Source organism: Setaria viridis, chromosome 2 (assembly GCF_005286985.2).
Source record: "Setaria viridis chromosome 2, Setaria_viridis_v4.0, whole genome shotgun sequence".
Lineage (NCBI taxonomy): Eukaryota > Viridiplantae > Streptophyta > Magnoliopsida > Poales > Poaceae > Setaria > Setaria viridis.
Window position 1 is genome coordinate 996,417 of NC_048264.2, and position 19,077 is coordinate 1,015,493.

The 19,077-nt window shown below is 42.2% G+C and overlaps 1 protein-coding gene across 1 annotated transcript; it reads left to right on the forward strand.

Annotated features, from left to right (window-relative positions):
* The first annotated feature begins 1,417 nt into the window (after window positions 1-1,417).
* LOC117844976 (uncharacterized) lies at window positions 1,418-18,576 on the forward strand. The gene is made up of 4 exons (XM_034725844.2): window positions 1,418-1,861; window positions 5,911-7,038; window positions 14,958-17,501; window positions 17,966-18,576. Exons 1-4 carry the CDS (start codon window positions 1,571-1,573, stop codon window positions 17,984-17,986), a joined length of 3,984 nt encoding a protein of 1,327 aa, XP_034581735.1. The 5' UTR covers window positions 1,418-1,570; the 3' UTR covers window positions 17,987-18,576.
* The last annotated feature ends 501 nt before the right edge of the window (window positions 18,577-19,077 follow it).

Below are 19,077 nucleotides of genomic sequence, written 5' to 3' on the forward strand. Positions count from 1 at the left end.
TTTGCTACTCATTTTATTCTATAATTTGAATCACTTGCAGTTCAAATTTGACTTATACCAAAAATTTCCTTAAAATGCAATTAATTAATTAAATATAGCAAACAAATTCAAAAATATATCAAATTTAAAAATGGAGTACCACATGTTGTATGTGGGGAGTAGAAAATTTTTTAAGGTGAAAAGAGAAAAAAAACTTATTGCTTCGCCGAGTGTCAAAAAAACACTCGGCAAACCCCCTCTTTGCCGAGTGTTTTTTTTGACACTCGGCAAATCCGATCTTTGCCGAGTGTTTTTAGCTCGGCACTCTGCAAAGAGCTTGTTTGCCGAGTGTCTGAAAAAAAAAACACTAGGCAAATTTGAGGTTTCCCCTAGTGCTGAGCACATGTGGAACCATGTGCTTCAGAGATTCGTGATCGATATGAACCAGTTTATTTAGCCTCGGAGTTCTGAACAGACATAGGCTTTTAGGTTGGTGATGACATTCATATATAGTAATTAAATCGCTAATGTCAGTCAGCATCTTGTTAGTTCCAACTTTTTTGCATACATGTGCTTCAGTTGTTCGTACATGTGCTTCAGTGCATACATGTGCACACGGGGAACCAGCTAGCGTGCATACATGTGCTTCAGTTGTTCGTTCCCCACGTAGAGGAACGTGCATACACCGAGACTAGCACAGAAAACAACTCTCCATCTTGTCGATCGATGTGAAATTGTGAGCTATCAAAGAAAGCAGCGGGGCAGTTGGAAAGTGGTGAAGCAGCGGGGCAGTTTACATTGCACTCTTAAGTGTTTGGCATTTACAGTTCAACTTGTGACACTGTTACTCTGTACAGTACTCCCTCCGTTACATTACTGAATGAAAGTTGAGAATCGAACGACAACCACGGCCCTTAGGGGGTGTTTACTTCCACCTTGCTAAACTTTAGTTGCTAAAGTTTAGCAACTTTTAGCTGCTAAATTGCCAAACACCATTGCTAAAATTTGCTAAAGTTGAGTTGCTAAAGTTTAGCACTTTAGCAAGTTTTTGGTTGTTAAAACTTGCTAAAAGGTGGGCTGGACAACATATACCCCTCATTTATTGCTTGTCTCCCCCCTCCTGCGCACCTTTAATAAGGGTAGATAGGTCATTTTACAGCTCATTAAATGACTTTTAGCAAGAGTATCCAAACAACTTTTGCTAAAGTTTAGCAACTAAAGTTTAGCAAAAGTTTAGCAAGTGGAAGTAAACACCCCTTTGTTGCTATGGACTCGATCAGATGTAGTGCGCTCCCACCGGCGCTAGCTGGTAATCAGGATACCATTATTGGTCCGTCAACGCCAGCTAATCAGGATACCATTAGTGCGCTCCCACTGGCGCCAGCTGTGGTAATCAGGATACCATTAGTGCGCTCCCACTGGCGCCAGCTGTGGTAATCAGGATACCATCAATTGTCCGTCAACGCCTGTGAAGAGCAGACCAAGAGTACATGGATGCGGCAAAGCTTGTGTTCAACTAAACTACTAAACCCTGCTGCACCTTGGCTTTGTTCACGCACTCCATTCGCACAAGTCTCAGAGCTCTGCAGCCATGGCGGAGATCTTAGCTGGATCGCTCACTTCCGCCATCGTCGGCATCGCAAAAGATAAGCTGGCCGCCGCCATCGCGGAGCAGGCCAATTTGTTTTGGAACTTCAGCGACGACCTGGAGGACATGAACTTGGTGCTGGAGGCCATCTCAGCGGCGCTCCAGGATGCTGAGAGGCGGTCGGCCAAGGAGAAGTTGGTGCAGCTGTGGCTCAAGCGGCTCAAGCATGCTGCCTTAGACATCACCGACATGCTCGAAGACTACCAAGACACTAGCGACCGGTTAACTGCAAAGGTGCGTGGTTATACATGCTAGGATCTATCTTGAATTCCTTTGAAATCGATCACATCCCTCCTGTGGAGAACTAATTCATTTTCAATTTGACCCTCTTATTTTCAACCGGATGTCTATAACTCTGGACCAGAATAGAATGTCTTCTCGATCTCGAGCGTGTTCCATATATAGATCAGATTTAGTGCAGAAGGGTTAGGTGTGGTCGTGTGATTCCATGAGTTAGTGCGTACAAATAAACTTTAGGCTATAGCAAGTGTGGTGCACTTGGATACACCTAAAATTTAAGGCAAGAAATATTGCACAAACATACTTATATAAGTCATTTGGATTATTGAGTTTCCTCCTATATTTGATTTTGTGTCAAAGAAATATACCTTCTTTTTTAGCAAGGTTTATTTTTCCCATTTGTACTGCTTAGGGCCTACTCCTTGGGCTGAGATTCTATCACACCCGGTTTTAAAACAAAATCAAGTGCTACCTATATGTATGCCATGATCAAGTTTCATACATATAGTGACATCATAAGTGAATAACAACAACAGTATCACGTAAAGAAAAACAAATAAAGACTTACGAGACTATCAGATATATACAGCTTAAACACCAGAAACAGAGGCTCCAAACTTCACAGACAATCGACTGGAGATTGCGTACGCCTAGAACTCAGCATCACCTTCAGAACAACTTCATAGCACCTTCTTCTTCTGAGCAACGTTGGTTACAGCAAGGGTGAGCACATATCGTACTCAGCAAGTGTGAGGAGAACATGAATGCAAGGCTTAAACAAGGAAAGGCTGACTGGTCGACTGCATTAAGCATTTTTAATTGGTCAAATTTTATTAGCACCTGATTACTAAGGTATAAGTATATACCAACCCACAATTAATAGAAACATAGTCCGTAAGCATATGGCAGAAATATAACCACGGTTTAAGCCCATCTTCGGGTATATTAATCATGTGAGGGTCCAGGTTGCTCTTAACTGTGAGCACGGTTGATCGATCAGTTTTACACTCTGCAGAGGTTGCACATCTTTACCCACAAGTCGCGTAAAAGTTCAAAGAACTTTAAACCCAACCATGTGGTGCTGGCCAAGCACCATACCACACTTCCGAGGTGTGATTGCATAGGGACGCTACGAGGTCTTTACAAAGATTCGCTAGTAAGTGGTGACCCGCTAAGGTTTCAGGCCAAAGTAGAGCATAACAGTCCCCTAGTGGGTACAGTGTCTTAGCAAAGCCCACGTCCCAAGAGAGCGAGTGCTATTGCCCTCTTGCCCTTTCGGTAAGATTATCCCAGACTAGAGTTTCTAATTAATTAGCCAAGACCAGAGCCATAATAGTTCTTATGGTTGCACTATTTTCCTAGGTGGTTGCCCCATGTTCCGATTAAACATTATGATCTTGTATTATTGGAAACTTATAGCGTACATAAAATAGGTTTAATCATTGATTCCATTAGAACAACCATATCCCAAGTGTAGCAGCTAAGCATAACTACCCAATAGAATGATAAACCCAGGTTGGCAAGGAATGATCATAAAGACTAGGCAAACCTTAATAGAACCCATCAAATTAAATGCAAGCATATGCAAGTGATTAATAAAGTTATTGGGACAAAAGCACAAGGACACTCTTGCCTTTCCCCAATGAAAAGTTACTGTTACTGCTCTTTAGCTCTTGCTCATTTGAATCTCGTGCTCTTCAAAACTTCCCAACGACGATCCTTCTACTCAGGGCAAACATCGATACAAACATACAAAACAACAAAAAGTACAACTAAGAACAATACACCAAAATGGAAAAAAGCTTTAAAAGAGCGTACTAACGGACAAGGCTCGATTCTAAGGCTACATGAACGCAAGAAACGCTGGGAACAGAACTAAGATCGACAAGGCAAAACTATCGAGAAGTTTGAATTATAAAAGAAAGATAAAATCTACAAGCTGCATTTATTTTAGTTGAGAAAACAAATTAAAGATATTTCGGAGAAATACCCTTGGTTAGAATTAATCAATTTATATTTATATTTATATGAGAAAGACGATGTAGAGCTTAAGCATATTTTATTTATAAATATTTAAGTAAAATTTATGTAAATTAAACATTTACTTTGGAAAAAATATATATAAACATCTAAGCGCATAACTTAATATTTCGAGTTCAGCTAACAAAATATTTTAAGAACACATTTATATTCATATTAGTCAAATTAACATTTAATTATGAAAACTCGGGATATAACCTATGTACCTTTTATTTAGAAAGCAAATTGAATAAACATTAACCAAATTAACATTAGTTTATGAAAATCCGATATATAAAACCTAATTGGCTTTTATTTGGAAAGGATATGAAGTAGGCATTACTCAAATTGATGTTTATTATAAAAGCGGTGTATATACTCTAAATAGCTTTTATTTAAAATCGCATGTTTTATAGGCATTAACCAAATTAGTATTAAATTTATTTTCAAAAACATGTAATGATGGAAAACATTACCACTAACGTGTAATTTATGTTCTTATGAACCTAACACAACTTGAATGGATAGAAACGGAGCTCAAACGCGGATTGGATGAGCTAAACACGATTGAAGGACCTAAACGTAATTAATCCTACACTTCAGGAGCTAGCAAGGAAAGTTTGCAAGACACAAAGAATAGTACCCACGAAAAGGTTAAAGGACAGGGTTAGATCTGTAAAATATAAAGGCATGGGCTTGGTTGCAAGGATCTAAAAGGTTTAGAGGGGTTTTGTGGGAAACCTACAAGATCTGATCTAGTAATTATACCTTTCTTCAAGGGAATAGACGTATCATCATTATCTTCTTCCTCAGGCCCATTGGAACGGCCATGGCCTAGGCCAAACTGCCGGCGGTGACGGTCGGGGAAAGGGGTGACGTAGGGCGGCGCCTGGCGGTGGAACTCTAGATATTGTTTTAGAGCACGGAAATAATGTTCAAAAAATCCCAAGAATTCCAGGAAAATTCTTAGAGATAGTTTGGTACAGGAGGAGTCCAAATAAAATACTTGGAGCTTATGAAAAGAACTCTGGAGCCTTCCTAAAAATTGGAGTTAGCTCTAGAAAAATGAGAATAAATTTCAGTCTAAGCCTGAAAATTTTCAAAAGGGTCTGGACAACGTCTAAATGCGTTTTTAAAACTTTTGCACTCAAGAAACAACTAGATGCATTGGCATGAATGCACAAACACGGAACATTATTATTTAATTTAGAAAAGCAAATATTTATTTTCCTATACTAAATTTCCTGAAAAAATAATAAATGTTGGAAAAATTTTAATATTATGAGAAATTATTGTTTAAATATATTCATTTTATTCACATCCTGAAATTCAAAAATTTCAGGGTGTGAATTTCATATACCTGATGATGTTGTTGGATAGCTCAATACCTACAGGCTACTGGGACATGTAAGCTTGTAAATCCCGATCGGGCATCAGCCAGCTGGTGCCTAGGCCAGAATAAAAGGCCATCCATCTGGTACCGGCCTCGATACTGCTAGTAGCGGTTAATATCGATCATCTCAGCTAATGTACAGACCACTTAAGGCCCCGTTTGGTTCCTCTTGCTTCTTTTTAGCACCTGTCACATCGAATGTTTAGATACTAATTAGGAGTATTAAACGTAGACTATTTGCAAAATCCATTACACAGATGGAGACTAAACGGCGAGACAAATCTATTAAGCCTAATTAGTCCATGATTTGACAATGTGCTGCTACAGTAAACATTTACTACTGATGGATTAATTAGGCTTAATAGATTCGCCTCGCCGTTTAGCCTTCATTTGTGCAATTAGTTTTATAATTAACTCATATTTAGTCCTCCTAATTAGCCTCCGAATATTCGATGTGACACGGACTAAACTTTAGCTGGAGGAACCAAAGACCCCCTAAATTTGAAATATCTAGCCGATTAGCCAGTTACTACTTCAGATTGTGGTTCAATTTCCATGTAAGTTCATATGATCTGAAGCCTCTTTGCTTAGTGTAGATTCCAATGACTAAGAATAAATGAAATTCTTGCAGAAGCCAGGAGTGCTTTCATGTCTACCAGTTGCACACAAGAAGATTGTTGTGGCTAATAGGATGAAGAGCATGAGAGAAGAAGTGAGGAAAATCAACAAGGACTTTCAGGATTTTAAATTCTCAGAGGATGGGACTTGCACATCTCTTGAGCAACATGATGACGATCGTGAAACATCATCACGTTTGCCTGAAAAACCTATAATTGGGAGGAATAGAGAAAAGAAGGACATCATAAACCTCTTATCTGCAGGTACCAACAATGATGAGACTGTGATTATTTCTATCCATGGCCTTGGAGGTATGGGCAAGAGTACTTTGGCACAACTAATTTACAATGATGCGCAATTCAAGAAGTATGACCATCGTATATGGGTTTACGTGTCCCGGGATTTCAGTCTAATGAAAATAGGAAGCTCTATAATTTCTCTAATACCAATAGAAGGAGGCCAGCAGAATAGGGATACACTGGAAGCTGTAAATCAGTGCCTAGATAACCTATTCAGTGGCAAGAAGGTTCTTATTGTTTTAGATGACTTATGGGAGGAAAAGGACACTGAGTTGGGGAAACTGAGGAGTATGCTTCAGGTGGGCAAGAAGGGCACTACCATAGATGTCATAGTAACCACGCGCAACGAAGACATTGCAAGGAAAGTTTCCACATGTCCACCATACAAGCTGGATGCTTTGAACGATTATACATGCTGGGAAATAATTAAGAGATATAGCAGGTTTGAAGATCAACATTACCAAGAAAGATTATTGAATATCGGATTGGATATTGCAAAGAAATGTGCAGGTGTGGCATTAGCAGCTCAAACACTTGGATACATGCTAAAGTCCAAAGATCTGTCTGGATGGACAGAAATAAACAACAGTGATATCTGGAATGAATCTTCTGAAGATAACGGTGGTGTGCTCCCGTCCTTGAAGCTAAGCTACGAAAGGATGCAACCACAGCTAAGGATATGCTTTTCTTATTGTGCCATATTCCCAAAAGGCCATAATATTGCTGAAGATGATTTGATTCACCAATGGATTGCTCTTGGTTTTATCAAGCCATCGAAGGGGAAGGATTACACCAGGCAACTTTTGGGCATGTCCTTCCTTCAAGTTTCAAAGTTGCCCAAGGTAATGTTGAAGTATATATAACTACCAGAACACTACTCTTACCTGCTGATTGATCTGTTCGCATATTGGTTGTTTTTGCCTACTACTTGTCATTACCACAACTCAATTTATGACATTTGACTTTTTACTATTATAGGATATGGAATTATAATATTATTTTCATTGGTAATTTTTATCCTAAATTCAGTTAAAGTATAGATAAGGTGTTGGGGGCACACTACTACCTATTCTTGAGTTTTTCACATATATTACTAAAAACAATTTCCTTATTTAACCTGCCTTCCCACATGCTTAGATTATGGGCTTCTTGCCTAGTTGGAAGAGTCTAATGTAGCTTTGAACCGCACGTGGAAACACATTTGCACATAGGTGGTGGTTCACATAAGGAACCACTTATATAGGTGGATGGGAATATTTTCCTAGTTCCTATTTGATAGTGGGATGGTATGTGGAAGGATCATGCGAGAAGGGAGGTCTTGGTTCTGAACATAGGAATTTGCATGTGTGCATATTTCACATGAAAATACACATAAGGCTGGCTAGTCGGGTCAGCCCAGGTCCAAAAATGATTTTTTTTTCAAATCTTTTATGCTGTTTCTAGTAGATGTTTATATCTTGTTGCTCATTTTTCACTTGTAAAAACCCACTTTTTCACGGGCATTCAGCTGCAGGTCCTTGCTTAAACCCCTTTGCAAAGGGGTTACCAACCGACTATACAAATGTTTGATGTTATAGTGTCAACATGTCTTTAAGTATATAAGAAATGCTCGAAACCACCCTACAACAAAGCTGCAGCGAGGTCCTCTTTTCGGACGTGGCAGTGTGGCTAGGAAACCACAATGTTAAGTAGTGATTACACTACTAGGGAAAACACCATTAGTACCGATTGGGAACCCCCTTTAGTACCGGTTCTGCAACCCGTACTGGAAATTCAGTACTAAAGGATATTAAAAAATTAAAAAACATAAATCCTCACTGCCGGCCCGCACCCCCCAGCCAGCCCCGCCACCATCGGCCCCTGCCACCGCTGCCTGCTGCCCTTGCCGCCGCCCCCGGCCCTCTACTCACCCCGCTGCTCCTCCGCCCCCACCTCCATGCCGCTCGTCACCCCCGCCGCTCCTCCACCCCCGTTCCTGCTGCCCCTGCTCGATGGCCGCCGCCGCGCCTCACCCAGCCGCCGCTCCTCGCCTCAGGTATGAGGTGATGGGCGAGCGGATAGGGGAGGAAAGGGGAGGATGGGGAGAGGGAGGGATGGTGCTGGTGGAGGGAGCTGAGGGAGGGCAGGAGAAGGAGAGCAGGCCAAGCGGATCGAGTGAGCTAGGGAGGAGAAAGAGAGCGGAGGAACGAAGAGGATAAGGGAGTGGAGGGGCCGGTGCAATAAATGAAAAAGGCGGAGGGAGGTGAGGCACGGATGGAGGGAACCTCCTCCACCCGGTATTAAAGGCCCATAGGAACATTAGTACCAGGTAGAGCCCCCACCTAGTACATAACGGCCTCTGCGGGATCCCAAATTTGGACCCGGTACTAATGCTAACATTAGTACCGGGCCTAAATGTGTTAGGTATTAAAGGAGTGGATGAAAGGTCCATTCCCTAGTAGTGTTAGTCAAGTGATTGCATGGCATAAACTATGCACTAAACTGAGGGATATGGGTACCCCATAGGTCCCCACCGACCAAGATGTTGGCCGGACCTAACAAGTGGGCTCGCCCGACTAGGATGTGCAGGCCGATGACATGAAGTTAATTGTACACGCCAAAGCAATAGGACCGTCCAAATCTACCCAGACATCGTGGGACGCATTTTGTAATCTGACTTAGGTTGCTTTCCATATAGACCAAGTAGATTAGATTTGAACCCATTTGTAATCCTTGGTCGCTAGCCTATATAATGAGGGCAAGGGCACCCTCCTCAGCCATCGAATCATATACAAAGCAATACAATCAATGCATACAGGATATAAGGTATTACTCTCCGGAAGCCCGAACATGTCTAATCCCCCATGTTCCCTTTGTGTTCTCACGATCACCTTTGAGTTATTGGTCTCGTAATCACCCTCGCTTATAAATAAACCACTTGGGGCACTAGGCAGGGGTGGTTGCGAGATCCGCTTTTGTGACCTTGATGGCATCCCGTCCCGACGTCATTTTTGCCGAGAGCATGACGGACTTCCTCACCAACCTGGTCCATATTCAGTTTGGGACCATGCCAAGGTTCAAATCCGACCACCTTCTTCCTCAACTCGGCGACTTCTGTCAACTCGGCGACTCTCGTCAACTCAACGACTCTCACCAACTCAACGACTTCCACCAACTTGGCTCCCATTGGATCTATTCCGATGAGGCAAGTTCTCCACCCAAGGATCGTCCTGCTGCTCGCCGAGCAAGTCGGTGAACTTTACCTCTTAGAGAAGGTTCTAGATCTACTTGTTGGCGCCCACCCACCCATGCCTTATAACCTGATTGTGGGGCTGGATCGTATCAGCAGTACCATCGCTGAATACATAGAGCTGTCTGAAACAGTGCTGCGTGAAACCAAGTCGACGCAGGGTCCATCTCGCTTCCCCCCTTTGGTCTATGGAACTCGACCTCCAAGTACTCCGCTAGGCTTAACCGAGTCTTTCAGATCCAATCTGCATTGGTCAGAGCATTGTTAAGTCAAGGTGGGGATGATTAGTGCACGGATATAATTAGTTATGGGATCAATTTGCATCAAGTAAAACATCAAAATACTTAAGGAAAAAATAGAAAAAGTGCATTTTTCATCCCTCGAGTATTGCAAAAGTGTGGTATTCATTGTTAATGTTTCATTTGGTGTAAATCAACCCCTTGATCTTACTAAACTAATGCATTTATCATCCCCACCTAAGTTTGATAATAGTTTAGTGTCATATAACATCGGTTTAGGCCATGTAACTATCTTACTAGTCACTGCTTAGCTATGTCTAATGTTGAGTAAATTGCTATAATAGCTTGTTGTGAATCAGTTCTGTTAATTTTTCCAATAATTTTTTATTTTATAGGAAATTTAAAGGATTTATTAATTTTTTATTGGTTTTATATCTTCGACGTAGCATATTACATTGCTAAGCAAGGACTAGCCCGATAATTTCATGGCATAACCTGTCATTAGATGGCATTGAACCATTGTCAAACTTAGGTGAGTTTGATAATCACCAAATGAAATATGAGAGATGAATGTCATACTTTTTTAATACTTAAGGGATGAAAAAAAACCTTTTCCCCAAAAAAACACTTTCCTTTCTTAACAAATTGGCAGGGGAGTCCCCTACCTATTTATATATATATGTATATATATATATATGTATGTATAAAGAAAAATTGCATGTACAAAGAAGATACAAAGCTATTTGTCTCAAAGAGAAGGGGGGGGATTAAAAGTTACAGATTACTCATCCAATTATCCAAGGAAAGCTTCAATGTCGTTTTCTTCTCTGAAATCCTATTTCCACTTAGCCATAGACCAAACACCATTATCAAAGATAATACTGTTGCGATGACACCAAATGCACTAGCTAGCAATGATGATAATCTCCCTGAAAAGCTCCCTGAAAGATTCCACACAATTCCCAAAAACTCCCAGCACATTTGACTGAAACAACATTCAAAGAATAAGTGCATCAGATTTTCTTCACAACCCGAAGAATATAGAACACATGTGTAATCATCGAGATGCATGTTCTAATATCATCTGAGGAGGCGATCTCTTAGCAAGAGCCAAAAGCAAAGCTATTTGTTTGTCTGTCCTTTCAGTTATCATTAATTAGTTTTAATAGTAATAAAGTACTTCACCAGTCCCATACCTCACAAAATGTACAGTTAAGTCGCTAAACTTTGCTACAGTATGACACGAGTCATGGGGTTGTGGACTTGTGGTGCTCTGCTTCAGCCTCCAGCGCAAAGGAAGGGAGCTGCTGGCTTGCCTATTAGTTTCATGCAGAAAGAACAATGAGACAGGAGAGGTACTTTTGCTTGCTTCGATGTGGTGTTAAAGGCGCTGGAGGTGAGTAGGTAGAGGAATGATGGTCGAAGCTCAGAGGAAATGGTAGAGTCGGGCTGGTGGTCGCCACAAAGTTGCTTGCCCTTTGTCGTTATAAGCATGTGCATAGGACGAGCGCCTCTTCCTTCCTCCGCTACCTTGGAGAGGTAGTGGTCAAGCTCGACAGGTACTTCAGCAGTGTTGACACCAGCAGCTGCAGCCAACGGCAAGCTGGTGACCGGCTATGTAGGAGCTCGCCTCCCAACTAGTAACTGGTCGTTGTGGCCACACATTGCATCGAGACTTGGAACTGGACGCGTGCATGGTGACCGAACGTGAGAGCAACCCATACGGTATTGGTAACATGCTGAGCATGAGATGGGCTGGAGGAGAAGGGGATGAATGGGAGGGAGGATAGAGCGGGTGAGAGAGAGAGGAGAGATGGGCCCACATTTTCACAAGCGTTCAACTGCAGGTGCTTGCTTAAACCTCTGTGCAAAGACCCTATACAAATGTTTGATGTAATAATGTCAACATGTCTTTAAGTATCTAAGAAATGCGTGAAACCCCCCTACATCAAAGCTCCAGCGAGGTCCTCTTTTCAGATGTGGCAGTGTGGCTAGGAAACCACAATGTTAGTAGTGATTAGTCAGATGATTGCGTGGCATAAACTATGCACTAAACCATTGTTAATTCGATGTGGGGATGATTAGTGCACCAATATAATTAGTTAAGGGATTGATTTACATCAAGTAAAACATCAAAATACTTAAGGAATAAAAAATAGGAAAAGTGCATTTTTCATCCTCAAGTATTGCAAAGTGCATTCATTCTTTATGTTTCATTTGTTGTAAATCAGCCCCTTAACACTACGGGAAACAGTCAAGTATTACAAATGCCTGTGATATGTGTATTGTGAATTGAGAGGGGTCCGTTATACGTGGCAAAATGGGGAAAAAGGGGGGGTTCTGGGCACTTTGCCGAGTGTTACACTCGGCAAAGAGGTGCCTTTGCTGAGTGTTTTGGCTTTAACACTCGGCAAAGGGGCCACTCCCAGGCCCAGGCGCGACTTGTTTGCCGAGTGTCATGGACACGGCACTCGGCAAAGTGCCCATGTTTGCCGAGTGTTAGGGATACGGCACTCGGCAAAGTGCCCGAGTTTGCCGTGTGTAGGCACTCGGCAAACACCAGGGCTTTGCCGAGTGCTGACACTCGGCATAGCGGGGTTGTTTGCCGAGTGGTGGCACTCGGCAAAGCCATGGTGTTTGCCGAGTGCCTCCCGTCTGGCACTCGGCAAACCTGCCGTTACCCCCGACGCCGTCATCGCGTATTTCGCCGAGTGTTTTTCGGCCGTCGGCAAAATGTTTGCCGAGTGCTCGCGTTTTGACACTCGACAAACTAGGCTTTGCCGACAGGAAATTTGCCGTGTGCTGTTCGGAGTGTTACACTCGGCAAAGCCTTTGCCGAGTGTTTTCGTGCCTTCGCCGAGTGCCTGTGGCACTCGGCAAAGTGTCTGGTTCCCGTAGTGTAACTTACTAAACCGATGCATTTATCATCCCACCTAAGTTTGATATTAGTTTAGTGTCATATAACATCGGTTTAGGCCATGTAATCATATTACTAGTCACTTCTTAGGTATGTCTAATGTTGAGTCAATTGCTATAATAGCTCGGTATGAATCAGTTCCATTAATTTTTCTGATAATTTTTATTTCATAGGAAATTTAGAGTATTTATTATTTTTTTATTGGGTTTATATATTCGACTCAGCATATTACATTGCTAAGCAAGGACTAGTCAGATAATTTCATGGCATACACCGTCACTAGATGGCACTGAACCATTGTCAAACTTAGGTGGGGTTGATTTTCACCAAATGAAACATGGGAAATGAATGTCACACTTTTGCAATTTGCAAGGGATGAAAATACACCTTTTTCCTAAAAAACACTTTCCTTTTTTAACAAATTGGCAGGGGAGTCCCCTATACCTGTTTTTTGGTATATATATAAAGATAAACAGCATGTACAAAGAAGTTACAAAGCTGACATTCTCAAAGAGCAAAGGGGTGGGGGGGGGGGGGGAGGAATGAAAAGTTACAGATTATATTATTCATCCTGAATGATCATATCTAAAGGGGCCAGCGAAAGATTCCACACAATTCCCAAAAATACCCAGCACATTTGAATGAGACAACATTCAAATAATATGTGCATGAGATTTTCTTCACAATCTGCAGAACGTAGAACACATGTGTAATCATCGAGATGCATGTTCTAATATCTTGTGAGGAGGTTTCTTGTATTCAGGCGATCTCTAAGCAAGAGCCAAAAGCAAAACTATTTTAGTCTGTCCTTTCAGTTCTCATTAGTTTTAATAGTAATAAAGTACTTCACCAGTCCCATAACTCACAAAATGTACAATCAAGTCCCTAAACTTTGCTACAGTATGACACGAGTCATGGGGTTGTGGATTTGTGGTGCTCTGCTTCAGCCTCAAGCGGAGAGGAAGGGAGCTACTGGCTTGCCTATTAGTTTCATGGAGAAAGAAAAATGAGAGAGAAGAGGTAGTTTTGCTTGCTTTGATGTGGCATTAAAGGCGCTGGAGGTGAGTAGGTAGAGCGATGATGGTCGAAGCTCGCAAGAAATGGTAGAGTCGGGCTGGTGGTCGCCACAAAGGTGCTTACCGTTTGCCGTTGCAAGCATGTGCATACGACGAGCGCCTTTTCCTTCCTCTACTACCCATCTTGCAGAGGTACTGGTCAAGCTTGACGGGTACCTCAGCAGTGTTGACACCAGCGGCTGCAGCCAGTGGCAAGCTGGTGACCGGCTGTGTAGGAGCTCGCCTCCCGAGTAGTAACTGGTCGTCGCGGCCGCACATGGCACCGAGACTTGGAACTGGATGTGTGCATGGTGACCGAACATGAGAGCAACCATACGGCATTGGTAATTAACATGCCGAGCATGAGATAGGCCAGAGGAGTTGGGATGAAAGGGAGGGAGGATAGAGTAGGTGAGAGAGAGAGGAGACATGTCGGGTCCTTGTCATAGCATAGTATAAACAGCATGTCACGTAGGTGGTTTAACTTAAATTAGACGATTTGTGACTCATATGGTACAATTAGCAAGCTTTTTTAGGGATCTGATTGTTCATTTTGCTAGTTCTGGACCGGATGACATAACGTTACAATTTTGATGACCTGCAAAACTGCAGTACCTGAACCTAAACCTCATCCTTCCCCCACAATCCATCTTGGAGAGGTAGTGGTCAAGCTCGACGGGTACCTCAGCAGTGTCAACAGCAGCGGCTACAGCCATTGGCAAGCTGGTGAACGGCTATGTAGGAGCTCGCCTCCCAACTAGTAACTGGTCATCGCGGCCACACATGGCACCGAGACTTGGAACTCAAGGCGTGCATGGTGACTGAACGTGAGAGCAACCCATACGGCATCGGTAACATGCCGAGCATGAGATGGGCCGGAGAACAAGGGAATGAAAGGGAGGGAGGATAGAGAAGGTGAGAGAGAGAGGAGAGATGGGCCCAATACATGGTCCCCAATTGTTGGATCCTTATCATAGGATAGTATAAACAGCATGTCACGCATGTGGTTTAACGTAAGTTAGACGATTTGTGACTCTAGGTACAAATAGCAAGTTTTTTTGGGATCTGATTGTTCATTTTGCTAGTTCGGGACCAGGATGACATAACATTACAATTTTGAGGACCGATAGTATGCTTACTCTTTTAATAAGTAATATTTCTTTGGTGAATATATGATATACAGTACATATTTACTAATAAGTAAACTAGGTATCCTCGCAGTTTATACACATGTAAACTTAGGATTTAAATTTTTTTACAAAATGAAGAAATTATTAGTTGACATTTTAATGGAGTATACATGGTTAACTTATCATTTCAGACTTCAGGACATCGTATGGAGCAGTACACTATGCACGACCTGGTGCATGATCTAGCGACATTGGTCATGGGTGATGAGTTAATTGTTTCTAATGTTGCATCGAAGAATAATAAAGCACATAGCCAGAAACATTGTCGCTATGCTTCGTTGACCAAATATGACCACACAACAAGGTTATCCAATGTTTTACCCTCAAAGGTGAGGGCACTTCATTTCTCAGATAACGGCAAGCTGGATCTCTCTTGTGGGGCATTTTCATTTGCAAAGTGCTTGCGTATTTTGGATTTTAGTGGATGCTCTGGTATACTGTTGCCCGCCTCTGTTGGGCAACTGAAGCAGCTGAAGTACCTTACTGCTCCACGAGTGCAAAATGAAGTTCTCCCAGAGTTTATGACCGAGCTATCAAAACTGCAGTACCTGAACCTGAATGGATCTTCTCACATTTCCACACTACCAGAATCAATGGGCAAGCTCTGCTGTCTGAAATATCTAGGTTTGTCAGATTGTTCTGGAATATCTAAACTGCCAGAATCATTTGGTGATTCAAAATTTATGGTGCATCTTAACATGTCAGGTTGTTCTGGGATAAGAGAACTGCCAGCCTCACTTGGCAATCTCACAAATTTACAGCATCTTGACATGTCAGGTTGTTTTGGGATAAGAGAACTGCCAGCCTCACTTGGCAATCTCACAAATTTACAGCATCTTGGCATGGGAGGTTGTTATGGGATAAGAGAACTGCCAGCCTCACTTGGCAATCTGACAAATTTACAGCATCTTGAATTATTTAATTGCTCTAATGTCAAAGCGATACCTGAATCTTTGTGTGGCCTCACACATCTCCGACATTTGAACTTATCACGTTGTAAAATTATCACACGGCTACCAGAAGCTATAGACAGCCTGGTCAATCTAGAGTATTTAGACATGTCATTATGTGGTGTCAGGGAATTTCCAGAGTCATTTAAGAGACTCCGTAATTTATTGCATCTAGATTTGGGATGCTGGTCTATTGAGAAAGGCTTAGCGGGAGCTCTGCATGGTCTCACCGCATTACAATATCTGGATATGTCAAACTTGAGGTACAAGGATAATTTTGAGAAGGAAGATCTACCTGTAGCTATGAGAAACCTCACCAATCTTAAGGTTTTGAAATTGGAAGACACATTTACTAATCTCTTTGGTACCTGTACCCATCTTAATTTTATCGGTACACTTACCAATCCTGAGCATCTGGACCTATCGATGAACAGATTCGAGTATCTACCAGAAAGTATTGGTAATCTCAAAAGGCTGCATACACTGAATCTCGAGTATTGCTGTGAGCTCGAATCCCTCCCAGAGAGTATATCTTGTGCAACTGGGCTGAAGTCTGTATTGCTGGACAACTGCCCACACAAATTGATGGATCAGGCCAGTTCTCTATTGCACTATTCACTAACATTACCACTCTTTAAGGTTCGTGCTGATGACGTCAATGCTCATAGCAATCTGCATGTGCTCGAGGGTGAAAATGCCATCGATGAGTTACATATAGTTTCCCTTGAAAACGTAAGACTTCTGGAGGAAGCACAGAGACTTAACCTGTCGACAAAACATAATCTTTTGACTTTGAAACTGGTTTGGACCTTGGATGCTGATCGATATCTGGAGGATGAGGATTTGTTGGGACAACTAGTACCACCAATGAGCCTGAAGGTCTTGAGTCTAGAAGGTTATAGCAGTCCGAGCTTTCATGGCTGGCTCATGGCCATTTCTCGTCTTCTCCCTAATCTTACAAGTATTCAATTGACGGATCTGCCTAAATGTAGCAACCTACCACCACTTGGACAGTTGCCGTACCTAGAGAGCTTGGGCCTCTGGAATTTACCCAAGGTTACAAAAATTGATCAGGGTATCTGCGGTGGCAAAGGAGCGTTCCCCCGACTGGCAACGTTCATAGTGGTTGATATGGATGATTTGAAGGAGTGGAATACAACATGCCCGGGCGAAGATGGTGTGGAGGAGTTCATGTTCCCTATGCTAGATGAACTTAGAGTTGATAACTGTCCAAAGATGAGATTGAAACCATGCCCACCCAAATGTCATGATTTCTTAATATTAGGAAGCGACCAAGTTATATCTTCACTGGAGGAGGTACAAACCAGCAGCCATCGTTGGAACTCTACTCCAACTACCACCAGCCTGTATATCGGCAAAAGTGAGCATGACAGTTTCAGGCTGTTTCACAACTTCCCGGCCCTCCAGACGTTGTATTTATCATGCTGTTCAAATCTGACAAGCTTGCCGGAGGGCATACAACAACTCTCCTCCCTTCAGGAGTTGAATTGTTGTGACAGCATATCAGCACTGCCAGAATGGCTGAGCGACATCTCCTCTCTCAAAAAGCTCGTCATCCAGGGCCGTGATAGCATCAAGTCTTTGCCTGCATGTATACAGCACCTCACCAACCTCCAGGAGCTAGCTATTGATCAGGACAACAAGGAACTGCAGCAATGGTGCGAGTCAGAAGAGAACAAGGCCAAGCTCGCACACATTAACATAGTAAGTTCACACGACAAAACAGCATTTATTTTTCTCAATCCAGCAATCAAGTTTTCTCATAAAACTGATGTACTTCATATTTGTTCTCAGCAAGTCAAGTATCTTATTTATTATTTCTGGAAAATAATAAATAGGGTGAAATCACACCATGGCTGACAATGTACATGAAATTCAATGAACGACCTCTATCTCATTAGTTTGCTAATGATACAAATATTTTTGTTAGAACTCTATTTTACAGACTACTCGTGTTTGTCAAAAGCAAACAGACTGCAGATAATATATTAAAGTAAGGAAAATAACTAAGAGGATAACGTACATAATAGATGCAGAAACATATATAGGAACCCATATTTTGTTTGTTGTCTACAGTAGACATGATCAGATATTTTTTTGCTAGATGTCTAGATTTCCATGAATATAAGCTATAGCTAATCACAGTCATACTTTTTTCAACTTTCCAGACGTATCACGCGGTACTTTAACCAAGTACCACAGAAATGGTCAGAACCAGCTGGGCAAAAGTACACTTCTTATGTCGGTATAAGTGCAACAACAATTCCCAACATACTTGCATCCCCATTCTACTTCTGAAATTTCTTTTGACCCCTGCCTGTCATGTGGCTGTGAGACATTTCTGGGCAACAAGCTCAAATCATGTGGAATCAAAGGATCTTCATTAGCAAACTGTACAAATGAGCCCTGATACATCAAGGCTTTCAGCATGGACACCGCAGCCTATTCATTTCTGCACTATCAGATCTCAGATACTGTGGAGCTTATACAAGCTGTGTTGTTATTCACTATGATTAATTCCTGCATTGGCCATTAAGGCTTTCAGCATGGACAACATATATTGGAACTCCATCTCCTCCTGTCAGTGACTTGTGACTGTACAAACAAACTCTGTTCAGTTCAAATTCTACAATAGCTTTTGTCTTCTTCTGAACTTTCCTCCCCTGCTCTATTTTGTAATATTTTTGTATGTTGGGCAGACAACTCTTCTTGAATGCTGAATGCATCAAGTAAACACAAGTTGACAACAGAAAATACAAATATTCATTGACGCAGGACAGCTAATTAGCCTTAAGCTCCCTCGTCCGTAACTAGGTCTAAGCTCTCCCAATCGTAAGCCGAAATCTGCTAGATTCGGAGCAATGCATGCCAAGTTAAATGATTGACCTCGGGTAGACCGAGCCCGAAGTTAGGATTTATATTTATCGTCTAACCGGATCTCTGTGATTCACCAGGCCACTTAAGCATGCAGGATGGAGATGGACGTCAACCACGGATTTACCCTCCGGGCCGGCTTTGCTAAGACGTGCTAGCTTCGACACCGAAGCCGAGAACATCATGCTGACTTCGATGACGAAGCCAAGATCGCCGAGCTGGCTTAGATGTCAGGGCCAGCGTGATCCCGCAACGCGGATGACAAGAAGCTGGGATTTGCGGGGCACTAGGAGAGCACCAATCGCGGGGCTTGTCGGGCAATCAAAATGACCATTTTGTAGAGAATATTCCATGAATGTGGCAGTTGAGCGAGGGCAAGAATGTAACACAAATAACGCGACTGTTC

Excerpts from the sequence above, each read along its gene's own strand:
- LOC117844976 (XM_034725844.2), top strand. The coding sequence starts at position 1,571 with ATGGCGGAGATCTTAGCTGGATCGCTCACTTCCGCCATCGTCGGCATC. Across the intron at positions 1,862-5,910 it reads GCGACCGGTTAACTGCAAAG|AAGCCAGGAGTGCTTTCATG; the intron begins GTGCGTGGTTAT and ends AAATTCTTGCAG. Across the intron at positions 7,039-14,957 it reads AAGTTTCAAAGTTGCCCAAG|ACTTCAGGACATCGTATGGA; the intron begins GTAATGTTGAAG and ends TTATCATTTCAG.